At 41.2% G+C, this 14745-nt stretch overlaps 1 protein-coding gene across 1 annotated transcript in view; it reads left to right on the forward strand.

The window, feature by feature from the left end:
• The first annotated feature begins 6682 nt into the window (after positions 1-6682).
• LOC126100831 (serine/threonine-protein kinase BRSK2) overlaps positions 6683-14745 on the forward strand; it is a 187045-nt gene continuing 178982 nt past the window's right edge. The window contains exon 1 of the mRNA XM_049911483.1: positions 6683-6983. Within this exon, the coding sequence (XP_049767440.1) occupies positions 6893-6983 (91 nt within the window). The 5' untranslated portion in view covers positions 6683-6892. The remainder of the gene's footprint in view (positions 6984-14745) is intronic.

The raw sequence follows: 14745 nt of genomic DNA on the forward strand, positions 1-14745 counted from the left end.
CTTTTCAGAGCATTCACACAAGGTTGACGCCGGTGGCGACACCTAAAACGTTCTGACATGAGAAAAGTTTCCAACCGATTTCTCATACACAAACAGCAGTTGACCGGCGTTGCCTGGTGAAACGTTGTTGTGATGGTTCAAATGGTTCAAATGGTTCTGAGCACTATGGGACTTAACATCTGTGATCATCAGTCCCCTAGAACTTAGAACTACTTAAACCTAACTAACCTAAGGACATCACACACATCCATGTCCGAGGCAGGATTCGAACCTGCGACCGCAGCGGTCATGAAGGTCCAGACTAAAGCGCCTAGAAGCGCACGGCCACACAGGCCGGCTATGTTGTGAAGCCTCGTGTAAGGAGGGGAAATGTCTACCATCACGTTTCCGACTTTGATAAAGGTCGGATTGTAGCCTATCGCGATTGCGGTTTATCGTATCGCGACATTGCTGCTAGCGTTGGTCGAGATCCAATGACTGTTAGCAGAACATGGAAACGGTGGGTTCAGGAGGGTAATACGGAACGCCGTGCTGGATTCCAACGGCCTCGTATCACTAGCAGTCGAGACGACAGGCATCTTATCCGCATGGCTGTAACGCATCGTGCAGCCACGTCTGGATCCCTGAAGTCAAGAAATGGGGACGTTTGCAAGACAACAACCATTTGCACGAACAGTTCGACGACGTTGCAGAAGCATGGACTATCAGCTCGGAGACCATGGCTGCAGCTACCCTTGATGCTGCATCACAGACAGGAGCGCCTGCGATGGTGTACTCGACGACGAACCTGGGTGCACGAATGGCAAAACGTCATTTTTTCGGATGAATCCAGGTTCTGTTTACAGCATCATGATGGTCGCATCCGTGATTGGCGACATCGCGGTGAACGCACATTGGAAGCGTGTATTCGTCATCGCCATACTGGCGTAACACCCGGCGTGATGGTATGGGGTGCCACTGGTTACACGTCTCGGTCACCTCTTGTTGTCATTGACGGCACTTTGAACAGTGGACGTTAGATTTCAGATATGTTACGAACCGTGGCTCTACCCTTCATTCGATCCCTGCGAAACCCTACATTTCAGCAGGATAATGCACGACCGCATATTGAAGGTCCTGTACGGGCCTTTCAGGATACAGAAAATGGTCGACTGCTGTCCTGGCCAACACATTCTCCACATCTCTCACCAATTGAAAACGTCTGGTCAATGGTGGCCAAGCAACTAGCTCGTCACAATACGCCAGTCACTACTCTTGATGAACTGTGGTATCGTGTTGAAGCTGCATGGGCAGCTGTACCTGTACACGCCATCCAAGCTCTGTTGACTCAATACACAGGCGTACCAAGGCCGTTATTACGGCGAGAGGTGGTTGTTCTGGGTACTGTTTTCTCAGGATCTATGCACCCAAATTGCGTGAAAATGTAATCACATGTCAGTTCTAGTATATTTGTCCAATGAATACTCGTTTATCGTCTGCATTTCTTCTTGGTGTATCAATTTTAATGGCCAGTAGTGTAAATAGCAGCAAAAACTCCATTGTTGTAACGGGACGCTTAAAAAGTTACCGTGCGAAGGCCACACTAACACCTCGGTTAGGTGTCGGTGCTTTATACCCTCATCGGAGTCACGCTGGGCTGCAAACACGCTGCCGCGTCGCCCTCAAACGGAAATTTTTCGACCGCCTCTTATACGTAAGCGGGTTGTGTAGACGGCAGCTGTGTGAACCTAGTGCACTGTTGCCTTATAAACTACAGACATATGTTAGGCAGTAGCCGATCTTTTATGATGCTACTTCGAGGAAGCCACACATTAGAAAAGACACTATGACAACAATGTAAGTTTACAGTCGCGGGCCGAGAGGAGGTAGATGATAAGAACACAAGGGGAAGAGAACACTCATACCTCTCCCCGTAAGCCACCTTCCTGACTTGTTCCTTTCGGACAGTTTAGCGCCTTGCAACGTTGGCGGGTGCCTGCCTTGTAACTCCGTCGGTACGGTCCTGATATAACGTAACTTCACATAGCCCATGTGAAGTGAAAAGTGATCGTTATTACACGTGCATTCAAAACAGCGAGCTAGTGCTGTGTGGACACTGCGAAGACCCATCCCTCGGGTCTGATACACTAGTGGCATCAGTTTTGTTTGATCGCAGCGCTGATCAAATGAGACGGCTTTCATTTCAAGACAGTTAATCAGACTGAAGTACCGAGCGAGATGGCGCGATGGTTGAAACAGTGCTCTAGCGTTAAGGAGCAGCGGCGTTCTCCTACGGCTGGTCAGAAGTAGATTTTCCACGGTTTCAGTAGATTGCTTAAAGCAGTTGTAGGGATGGTTTCTTTGGAAGGGCACGGCATTATTCCTTGTACTCCACCTCTAATAACGTAGCCCTCGACGGGACATTAAAACCTGACAGTCCTTCATTCTCGAACCAAGACAGATTAATGACAAATGTACGAGCGTGAGTCAAATGAAAACCTTAAATTTGTAATAACAAATCGAAATTTCGCGCCGTTATCCTGCAAGTTGGTAAGCGTGCTCCAAACAGCGTGCAGAATGGCCTGTAGGTGGCAGCATAGCAGATGCACACTAAAGAGCCTGTATGCAGAGAGAGTGGCTATAGGTGAAGTTGCCCGTGATTGGTTGATTAGCTTTGGCGCCATTTTTCTGCCAAACATCTCTCGCGCTTCTTATGTTCGCCGTGCTTTTGAGTTGAACTGAAGTTCATCGGACCCAATATCTCGCACTCCTTGCCGGAAACGAAAAGTTCCTGTAATTGTTGTGCCATGCTCATTCGACTTTATGGCGTGAAACTTTTTTTCTTTCCGAATCGGAACACTAGGCATTATTTTGGTTTCAGTATTATTGCCTGACTGTTGACGCAGGCATGTTGTAAGCACGTTTTCCGCAGTTGTCGTGGTTGCTGGAACATTATTCGTAGTAAATAATTGTAGGTACTCTTGAAGACAGCTTTTAATAGGCCTACTTACTGTGGGGTAGAAGGGATACGGTAGTTTTCTTGTTATATTTGGTCGTTATTACAGTAGCCTATATTTAACATTACTTGATTTTTGTAATCTTTTTCGTTTGAAATCTACGAGAGGTATTCAGTATATATGAAAGAAAGTCATAAGCAGACGTTTACTTGTGACATGCAAAAAGTTTGAAGACGTGACAAGAAGTACTAATACGTCTCACACTTTTTACATGTCACAAGTAAGCAACTGCTTACGACTTTCATTCATCTGACGTAATACAGGTACGTTAAATCTTTAGCTTTATGCAGTTCCGATACAAAACAAATGCTATACACTATATTTTTTTATTTACGTTACTTTCATTGCAATTTGTCTTGTAAACGAACATTAAAGGAGATAAATGCAAGTAACGAATAATTTTTACAGCCACTGTATCAAATTTTGCTGTACTGTACGTAGTAGGCTACTATGAGTATATTATAGATGTAAGGGAAGGCATTTAACGAATGATTTCGCCATATTGTCTTGTGCTTTCGATTCGGTGAGTGTGTACTCCACTACTCCACTACTGGCCATTCAAAAGTCCCGCCCGCAGTTTGGCAGAAAAATGGCCGCTGTATCGTTCGGTTGGCCACTCTCTCCCTATACAGGCTCTCTAGATGCACACGTACCATCGCAGTATCAGTATAAAGATGGCCGCCCCACTTGTGACTTGCACGAGGCAAGAACAGCGTTCTGTTATTCGGTTTTTGCGTAGTGAAGGTGTGAAACCTATTGAAATTCATCGACGAATGAAGGTTCAGTACGATGATGCATGTTTGTCACAGCAGCAAGTCTATGAATGGAGTAGGAAGTTCGAAAATGGTGTGACTTCAGTGGAAGATGCTCCTCGTCCAGTTCAGGCACAACAGTTGTGACTCCACAGAACATTGCAGCAGTTGAAGCCATAGTGAAGGGAAACCGCCGAGTGACACTGAATGACATTGCAGCTTGTTTACAGATTAGTCATGGGTCAGCACACCACATTGTGCATGATGTGCTCCAGTTTCACAAAGTGTCTGCAAGATGTGTGCCACAGCAGATGACTCCTAAAATGAGAGAACGACGTGTTGATGCTTGTGAAGAACTTCTTCGGGGCTTTGAACGAGAAGGTATGGCTTCCTTGCAAGAATCGTTACTGTGGACGAAACCTGGGTTCACTTCCACCAACCGGAAACGAAGAGAGCGAGCAAGGAGTGGCGCCATTCCTCATTACCAAAACCAAAGAAGTTTAGAACAGAACCATCAGCAGGGAGTGTTATACTGACTCTCTTTTGGGACGAAAAAGCCGTCATTTTGGAGCATTACATTCCTAGAGGGACCACTGTCACCAGTGCATCATACACAGATCTCCTAAATAATCATTTGCGGCTTGCAATCAAATCAAAGCGACGTGGATTGCTGTCAGCAGGTGTCCTTTTGCAACATGACAATGCAAGGCCCCACACTGCCCGTCTAACAGTTACAACAATCACAGACCTGCATTTTGAGTGTCTTCCTCATCCACCATACTCACTAGACCTTGCCCCCAAGTGATTTCCATATGTTTGGATCTCTCAAGGACGCAACGGGAGGAAAGAAGTTCCGTTCTGATGAGGTACGCCACGCGCTGCGTGAGTAGTTGCGCCGACTACCAAAAGAATTTTTTTCTAAAGGAATTTATGCACTTTGCAAGCGCTGGAGGACTTGCATTGAGCGTGGGGGAGATTATGTCGAAAAGTGATACAGCTTTGTACCAATTCTGCACAATAAATAATATTTTAAAAAAATATTTAAGGTTTTCACTTAACTCACGCTCGTAGCTACGAACACTTCTTCTGTAACTTTGATGATTGTCCTTGTGATCTTCATTCCAAGGATGCAACACTACACGGAGTGTACCCCTTGCAAGCCTGTTCATCCCTGCATAACTTCTTAAAACTACGTTCATTTGAACCTACTTACTGCAGTTAAGCCTTACTCTTTCTCTACAATTTATATCCCCCGCACTTTCCACCATTGCCAAATGAATAGGGGTTGCAATAATTATGCAGAGATGAATAGACTTGCTAGAGATACGCTAGCGTGGAGGGTTGCATCAAACCAGTCTTCGAACTAAAGACGACAAAAGACAACAACATTTAAATGTTTTACGCCAACTGAATATGGGTGAAAATATAAAACGCGTCTTTGCATAAGTAAAGCTACTGCATGCAAAAATTGCTGTAATTCTGCAAGGTAATTCAATCCACAGGCACTGAACTCGACTACCATTATCAAGGATAAATTAACGTTTGATTTTGTCCTTTATATTCTACACAATAGCAGTATCCTAATCACAGTTCAACGTAGACGAACTGAGGTTAAGACATGTTTTGATAAGACGCTGCCGCTCACTAACAACGAAATCTTACAACCAACGGGTTACACATTGATGAAACAAGTGCTGCTGAAGTACGCTGCGCTTCTTAAGTGCTTTCAGTAAATCTACATTCAAAGATTTACGAGCGTGTTGAATACCATACGAGAGTGCCAGCCGTCGCGCAACGACGGTAAGATGGCAGATTACAAATCTGTCCGTAGTGCGTTCGAGTATCTTCGCATCTGTTTGTTTCCGAATCTTCCACTAGACTCATGGGCCGCTACAATTAATCGCGTTTCCCTGGAAGGGATCAAAAATGATGATGACACTCATTGTAGTAGACCTAAGGCGAGGTATAATAAGAAATCGTGATGAGATTAACATTTATTTACCTACGCTGTCACGCGCATATCGCGAGTATAGTGTACCACGTTCAAAGCAGGTACAGTGACTTCGTAATGTCACTACGATACGCGCATGAAAGTACCGATAAACAATTGGTAAGTTCATCACGATTCCCTATGAAATCTTGTTTATACCTGGCCGCAAATGTACCAAAATCATCATTATTATATTATTATTGTTGTTTTTGTAATAGTTCCTTTCCGAAGAAATCAAGATTCATTGCAGTGAAAGAGCTGCTTGTTGGAAGAATAATAAAAAAAAGTAAATGACGCGACTCGACCGCAGTACGTGCAGACTTCTAACCTGCCACCTTGGCTGGTTACTCTACGCAGCTTCTCGAAGGCTACTGCTCTCGTATGGTATTCAACACGCTGCTAAAACTTGGCATTTCAATTTCTTGAAAACGCTTAAGAAGCGCACCACAGTAGAACAGGATTTGTTTAGTCGCCAAAGACGTCATCTGCTTTGTTATCATTGGGAAAAAGTGAGCACGATAACCGTGCGAAAGATGAGGAAAATTGGTGAACGGTTAGGTGGCCAGCAGTGTTTTTCGCAGTGGTTCTGTGATCGTGGTTGTGTAGACCGCCCGCGCTGCGTGTGTGTTGCAGGTAGCGCGGCAGGCGGCGAACTGAGGGGCAGCGAGGCGGGCAGATCGGTAGGCGTACGGGACAGCCGACGGCGACGCCTGCCGCGCCCCCTGCGGCCCAGTGCGCATGCGCCGCGGGGCAGCAGCCCCAAGATGGCGGGCGTGCACCCTGCGCCAGCGGGTGACGACAGCTACTGAGTGCGCGCCGGCGGAAATGGCGAGCGAACGTGGATCGCGGGCCCGGAGATCGCCCGTTCACAGCCGGGAACGGCGCGGGGTAGGCCGTGGACGACGAGAGCAGCAGCCGCGACGCCGCGGAGCGACGCCCCGGCCGCCGGCGTCGGCATGAAGGGCGGAGTAGTGTCGTGTCGTGTGCCTCTGCCGCTACGACTGTGCAGTGAGTAGTGAGCCGCACCGGGAAACCAGCAGCCTCGCCGCTGCGGCAAGACCGCCGCCGGATCCAGGACTGCAGTGGCGACAGGAAAATTATAATATATATCGTCCGGGAGAACGGAAAGGGACTCGCACACGACGGAGGGAAACATGCAAAAGGAAAATAACACCAACTCTGGGGAGCACCAGCAATATGTTGGACCCTTCAGGCTGGAGAAAACACTCGGAAAAGGCCAAACAGGTAAGCGCAGTGTCAGTATTTCGTCCGTAGTGCACCCTCGTGCGACGTTGCCAGCACACTGTTTCCCGGCGCTTTGCGACGTTCGGCGAGGGGCGGAATGCTTCTCCGCCTGCCAGTTAGGCAATTCCGGCGTGCGCTGGTGCCAAGTGTGCTGCATTCCCATGCCGCTGCAGGGGCCACATTGGCAAGCAACAATATTCACCCTAGAACGCCGATACTACTGAAAAGTACCTACCTATCAGTTATAGAAAGTGTTGTGTAATAGCTTCCACGATAGATGTTTACAATCCCGTTTAAGAAACACAAAATATCAATACTGTAATGCCCTAGTTGCTGCCAGCGCGGAGAGAAGTAACGAAAAATAATAGTGGATTTCAGTTCGCCCCACATAGATGGTTCTCGACTCGAGGATATGCAACAATACTATGAATAACGATATTTCCTAGAGATTCAACATTACTTCTCTTACTTCTCATACGTTTTTATTCTTTAAATCCTGTAATAAACCCGCCAGTGCTTATTTTTCCTGAGTTGCCTTCTATTATTGCCAAATAGATGCCGATTATTATCAGCACAGCCGCTGTAGCGTATTACTGCGACAGACAAATTAGTACCGAGTGAAATATAACTGCTACCGTTTTGCCATTCATTTATGCCTAATAGAAATGAAAAAAATGAATAAATAAAAAGAAAGTCAGAGTTTATAGTTGGGTGGTAGACCTGCAAATTACCTCAACACGAAATATAGCCAACACTAGATATGCACTGTTCTTCACCTCAGAATATCTTCATACCGTATTAGAAATTCTGAAAACATACATCCATAGTGAACTAATGCATTTCGGCCAACTACAATTCCTTGACCACCTTCTTTGTATCTTGTCATTTCCTTTCCAAATATTCGTTTTCTTCTGTGTGATAGAATTGTTCTTTCTGTTTTATATAAACAACGAACTTTTAATTGAGTTAGTTTACACAAATGAAACTGACAAAGTCCTGTTATGAGTATTTACAAATTCCCATGCCGTAACCCAATGTGCCGAATATTGATAAGCTGACAGCAGTTTACCAGAGAAACTGTGGAAATCTTTAATGATTCTTTTATTAAAACATCTCAACGTAATCAGACTGCATTGATTCCTTAAATGACGGTAGTGCCTTCTGAAATATTGTTCCCCATTACGTATTAGCTATATGCCGCAATATACTAATTAAAATAGGAAGTTGTTATATTTATATTAAAGAAGATTTTTGACAAGATGTTGAACAAATTTTTGACAAGCTCACAGAAGCTCGCTGTAGTTCAGGAAGCAAACGTTTTGCCTCATATATTCGTCAAAAATCACTTAACAAAGCAGGTAATGTAGCATAACCTAAAAGCCACAAGTTATATTCCTCTCTTTCTTCTAGCCAGATCTAACATAAGAAAATGACAATTTTATCATTAACATCTGAAAAGTTATCTCCATAGTGGACAGTATTTTTCGCGCCACAAATAACTGTTTGGAATCCTTAAGCATGAGGATTACAGCCATTGATATTTTTCTCATCTTTCTAAAGCTTTTACTTGCATATATCACAATATGCCTACACTTCTATTGAATGTCTAACAGAGCGTAATATTTAAAGTGTGACATCAAGCAAAGGCAGCAGCAGTTAACACCTACCTCTCCAAATATCCTGATGCCTCATGGCAAAACTTTTACAGTCACAGGATTTTGCAGTTAGGTGTGGTTTGATATTTCAGGATACATTATGTAAAACATGTAAAATGTGAGCCAATGTGAATGTGAGCTTTGCCAACATGATGCATTTGCTATGAATATAAGCAGGCCACTACCATTAATATTCAAGGCATTTCTTTCATTTTACACTATAATATATCCACTTGCTCCAAAATTTTGTACTAACTGATCACAGAAATTCAATAATCTGTCTGTAGAAACACTTAGCAAGCTAATTTCTTTCAATTCACTTCAGGTCTCAACAGCTTGCAAAAGGTAGTAATTCCATACAACAATAGATGCAGAAACAGTATTGTACCCAATGTTCCAGAACACATTATATAAAGTGATCTCAGCTGGAAACATCTTATTCTCTAGGACTTCAAAGGACTATTCTTGACATTATTTTCCTTAAGATTATTTCTTATATTGGAGACATAAATGTACTAAAGCAGTGTTGTTTTAATGACATAGTGAATTATGAATTATTTTGTATATGTACACTGGATATAATTTCTGACACAAAACTTTCACAAAAGCAAAATTTTAGTATCAAAAGATGATCAAACAATCAAACAGTTTGAATTCTTCTAACTAAACACATGTGAAAAGCTTTCTTGAAAGTATCACACATTTCACTCAGTGTGGCTTTCTTCACTGTGAGAATAATCTCCACTGTCTCTGCCACTGAACTCTGAAAACTTATTTACTTTCTTTATTTTGAATCTATTACATCCTGTGTTACATTTTTGGTGAATTCTGTGCATTCATAAAGAATGTTCTCAGTTCAGGAAAGGCCACTACAATGATGTACTGTATGGTCTGAGACTGTGAACTTGATGCAACTAACAGTCCAGGTTTCTCAGGTTTCTAACTCTGCATTCCTGTACATACACCTATGCATGTTACGACTCATAGAATGCTATGACTCATAGTATGTTAGCCTTCAACCTTTTTCTCAAGGTCACCTCCCACTTGGCTGCCCCTTCCTGGACATCTGAATGGCAAACTAGTATAGAATCTTTGCCAGTTTAGAGATCATCATACTTTTCAGTTATAAGCCACAAATGCTGTTGGTACACCATATGTGTCTTTAAGGAGCAGTGGTTTCCATTACCTTTTGCATTGTCGTACCATTGAATATTACTGATTTTTTTGAGTGACGGATTATGGTTCTAAAATCTGGGGTTGCCTAGCCTTCCTAATGACCATCACACCTACTACTATTATTACTAAGATAACAGCAACTACTACTACTAATACTATTACTACTGTGATATTAATAATAATAATAATAATAATAATAATAATAATAATAATAATAATAATAATAATGACACTTTTATTTATAAATGAACTGGTAAACTGGGCATTCAGGCATTGTCACTTGTAAAACCAGTTAACTTTATAATCCTTAATCCTCCTTCTTCCAAAGTCTTTTGACAATGTTGTCATACTATGCGTTTTGGCTTTAAAGTATTTGCAGTACTGGTTTTCCTGTTGAGGTACAAGCAAGAGCTGATAACTGATTCTGGGCTACACTGTTCCTCAAATATGTTTTTACACATTTAAGACAAGAACAACTTCTTCCAACTGAAGCACTTGTTGCAGTAATGGTAGCAGTTAGACAAAATAGTTTGAAAGATTCTTGAAGAATATGGTCCATTTCATTCTCAGTCATTCTTTCAATTACATCTCTCAAACTTTATGTGCTGGGAAGAAAATACAGTCTCCACTTCTACATGCAAATTCAAGCAACTAAAGGATGCACCATACTTTTATAATACTGAAACCACACCATCTACTGGGAAATGCTGAGCATATTTGGTGAAATGAGTAGTATCGCCGAATTTAAGGAAGAGCTGTTGATTACAATGTGAAAATCTTATTTCCAATTCATTACAATATTATCCAGTGCCTTAACTGTGTCTGTTTGTATTTTGACATCAATGAATTGCCAATGTATTCATCCATCATCTCAGCTCTACTAATGGAAGCTTCAGGTTGCAAATTAACCAAGCATGTCATGAAATTAAAACATCCTAAGTTTCTTGTATGGGCTATGCACTCTGAGACAGCATCGTTGCAAAACTGTGCATCATTGCTATTCTTCTGAAGAATGTTCAAAAGCATATGCTTTGACAAACACAGAGAAGAAAAACACAGTCAAAATCTAGGGGGATAGTTTTGAAACCACAGGCTTCTCTTGTAGTTGTTGCACTAAAGTCTCAACTGACAATTATCTCATTTAAAACCTCAATTATCTACAAATGATTTTTGACAAAGGCAGATGTTATTCTGATGGTACAGTTCCATCTTGTTTCACTGTTGGGAGGAATTTGTTTACCAACAATACTGTCTAGAATTGTTGTTTGTTTGGAAGACTGGTGAAAGAAAGCAGGAATATCCTGGAGTGCAGAGAAAAAATTCCTTACTTGTTGTATACAAGAACAGTTCTGGTGCAAAACTGAATCCAAGCAATGTGCCAAACAGTGAGTAGAAAGAGCTTGGGAGGTAATTTTATGGACCGTAGCTTGCAGACCATTTAATTCATCCACCAGAATGGAAGCACTGTCACAAGTTCACAAGTTTGTGACACCAGTTTGTTCTTCATACCATAATTCTGAAAAACGCCACAGAGCACAGTGAATAAAGCAGGAGTAGTTCTATCTTGGCTAACATCATCATGCAAATCAAGAAAATGTTTGTGAATGCACTGTTGCAGTCCACCAGCCTCACAACAATAGAGCCACTGTGATTTGTCCAGAACATATTGCTTTGTCCACAATGCAGACATAAATGAGGTTCTATCTGAACTTGAATATATATATATATATATATATATATATATATATATATATATATATATTCAAATGTTGACTCATTTGTACATTCAGTCAGTTCATTCTGTATATTTTTTGAAAATCCCAGAAATAGCCCATTTGTTTCCAGTATGATTTCAAATCTTTGCTTCTGTTTATCACAAGTTTAAAAATGACTGAGAAAAATTTAAGATTCAGGGAATCTTCTGTCTCATCATTACCTTTGAAAGCTAGCTCCTGATTTCATGAAATACTTGTGACATCACTTAGAATTTTCATAATCTCTCTATTAGCTTTCACTACATTGTTGTGTCAAATTTTCATTGGTTTGTGATGTTCATTAAGTAGGTCTGAAATTCCAAACACTTCTTTGGATAGTTCTTTAACTGAAATAAAACTACTGAGATGTCTTTAGAAGAAGCATGCCATGTGCATCCTCTAGACAGATTCTTCAGATCACTGAAACCCTCAGCAGACAACACTGTTTTTCTTGTGCTTAAGAGCAAACATGGGCAGCAGAATAATTTTCTTTTTGTAGGACTAGCACATAACCACTTGTGCTGCTCATACAAGTTTGGAATGCAGATGTCTTGAATTTATCTTTCTAAAGAAGATGTCACACCAGTGTTGGACATCCTTTCTTCAAAATTTCATGTCATTTAGTTTCACATTTCCTCAAAAACAAACGTTTGTACAAGGAAGTAATGATATCCTTGCTCAAAAGCACTACATCAGTACTTGTACAAGGTTGGACTTCATCCACATTCGTGACACATGGATTAACTAACATAAGGTAAACCTAGAGAGGCAGCACCACAGCTGCAGGCCTCCCATGTTATGGAGGTACACAGCAGCATGGTTTAAGGCAGCTTGTACCCCCATCTCCTGTTTCCAGCAGTGATGTTGTAGCCGTGCACTACTCTCTGAAATAACTGGATTAATAGATTCATGTTGTACCCAGAAACCAAATCTTTATTATCACTTTGGTGAACACTAAGCTATTACAACAAGTAAATTACAAAGAACAAACAACAGTGGTGAACTTCTCATCTGTCTCAACTATCCTCGCAGTAGCCTCCCCCTCCCCTCCCCCCTCTTTTTGAATGTGATGACTCTCTGGAGATCGTGGCTGCTGTTTCTTCTTTTCCAACTGTAAAAATCTTCTTCTGGAACTCTATTATGCCTGGAACCTCTGGACACGTAGGATAAATGCAACTCCAGTTAGGAAGAACACTTCTCTTTATTGTCCTGTTGTTGATCAAGGTGTCTAACTATGTACCACAGTCAGTGCCCTTAGCCTTCTTTGCTGTTCCCATGACTGCAGTTGGTTGGCTGCTGAGGTGTCTGGAGTGTAGGGGTGCCAAGGTAAAACTTTTCTTCCTGCTCGCATTCTGTATTCTGCCTGAACTTCATGCTCAACTGGCTGCTTATCCTCTTTCTACTGATGCATCTGTGAACTAATTTTTCTCCTTGCTTGTAAAGATCACTGTATTGTCAGACTTAATGTCTCTCAACCTTGTCGATTGTTTGTGGTTCTGAGTGTTGTAGGTTGCACTGTATCCTCCTCCTGTACCACAACATAATGATTACCATAGCAACTGAATGTTTACAGGTGGCCTGGCTTGTGTCTAGCCTCTTTGCTGTATACTTCTTTCCACCTTCTGCTTTAGGTTAGGGCTAAGCTTTCGCACTTTGACTTATTCTCTAGTGCAGGTGGTTTAGAAGGAACAACACATGCTACTGTCTTTCTTGCTTGCTGACAAAACTGCATAAAGGTTTATTGTAAAAAAATAATTACTGCTACTACTTTTAATGCAGAAAACTGAAGAGATCCAGTCTCGCTTGTCTCCTCTGATAGCTGCCATTAATTCTTGTGCCTTTTAGGGACAGTTTCCCACACCAAGGGCAAGAGAGTGCCCTGGACCTCTGTCCAATCCTCTGCCCTCTTTGACAAGGCTGCTGGCAATATGAATGTGACTTCTTATGATGCATCTCTTCAGCCACCATTTCTGACAATTTTCATTCAGAATTTAAGCAGTAGTGTGGTCTGAATGTGGGATCTAGGGTGTTTTAATTACTAGTCAAAGATGCTACCCCTATACCATGGATGTATTTCATGACATATTTTGGTGAAGTGTGTGGGTATGCAACAAAAGTAAGTGATTGAGTGTCTCAATAGTTTTAAAATCTAGACATATGTCTGTCCTCTGAAAACCACTGTGAAGTGCCTGGCAGAAAGTATTTATCATTTTACTGTATACCATTTACATATAGAACAAAGGATGAATGACATTTTAAGAACTTCTAAATGAGATATTATCCACATGCATTTTAACTAAAAAAACACTTTCAGTTTCAGTTTTCTCCATTGGCTTTATGTAGGTTTCTTCCTAGCAGTAAACTATTCCTTTTAACTTTACACATTGAGCAGCTTATTTTCTTTATTATTTTGCATTTGTATACAGCTTCTTCATGATATGTTTTTGTTTCTTATTATGAAAACAGGCAGATTAATATTTATGTCTATTCATTTTTGCTGTCAATATTTTCTGCTTAATGTGCTTTAGTTATTTACTTTATACATTATTCTTCCATATTAACCTAATAATGTCTGTCTTATGTTTCATAATTTGCATGTCTTTCACTCCACTATTGATTATTGGTATTGCAGTGCCAAAGGTTTTCTTTCAGGTTTGCATTCAGTATTTATATCTACTCATTTTTGTTGTCAATATTTTCTGCTGGATGTGCTTTAGTTATTTAGTTTATGAATTATCTTCCTGTATTAACCTAATAATGCCTGTCTTGTGTTTTATAATTTGTATGTCTTTCACTCCATTATTGATTATTAGTATTGCAGTACCAAAGGTTTTCTTTCAGTTTTGCGTTTTAACTTCCATTAAACTTTCTGTGGAATAATTTAAATGATGAAATGTAACTGTGTCAGTTATTGCCATTGAGTTTAATGTCTGCTACTGTCCTCAGCACATTTTTTGACACTCAACTCTAATTCTATATTATTTGTAGATTGCATTTTGATTGTAGAGGCTGTGATGCCATAAGAGCATTGAAAGAAAGTGCTTGGTGTAGCTTTTTCATCTGGCACATTGTCAACAACAACTTCAGTAAACTTTGCTGTCAAAATATTTTAATATTTGTTGGCTTCTCTCAAATTGAAAATTGCCAAGGTTTCCTATCAATATTAAGTTTACCCGT

This window comes from Schistocerca cancellata, chromosome 9 (genome assembly GCF_023864275.1).
Source record: "Schistocerca cancellata isolate TAMUIC-IGC-003103 chromosome 9, iqSchCanc2.1, whole genome shotgun sequence".
NCBI lineage: Eukaryota > Metazoa > Arthropoda > Insecta > Orthoptera > Acrididae > Schistocerca > Schistocerca cancellata.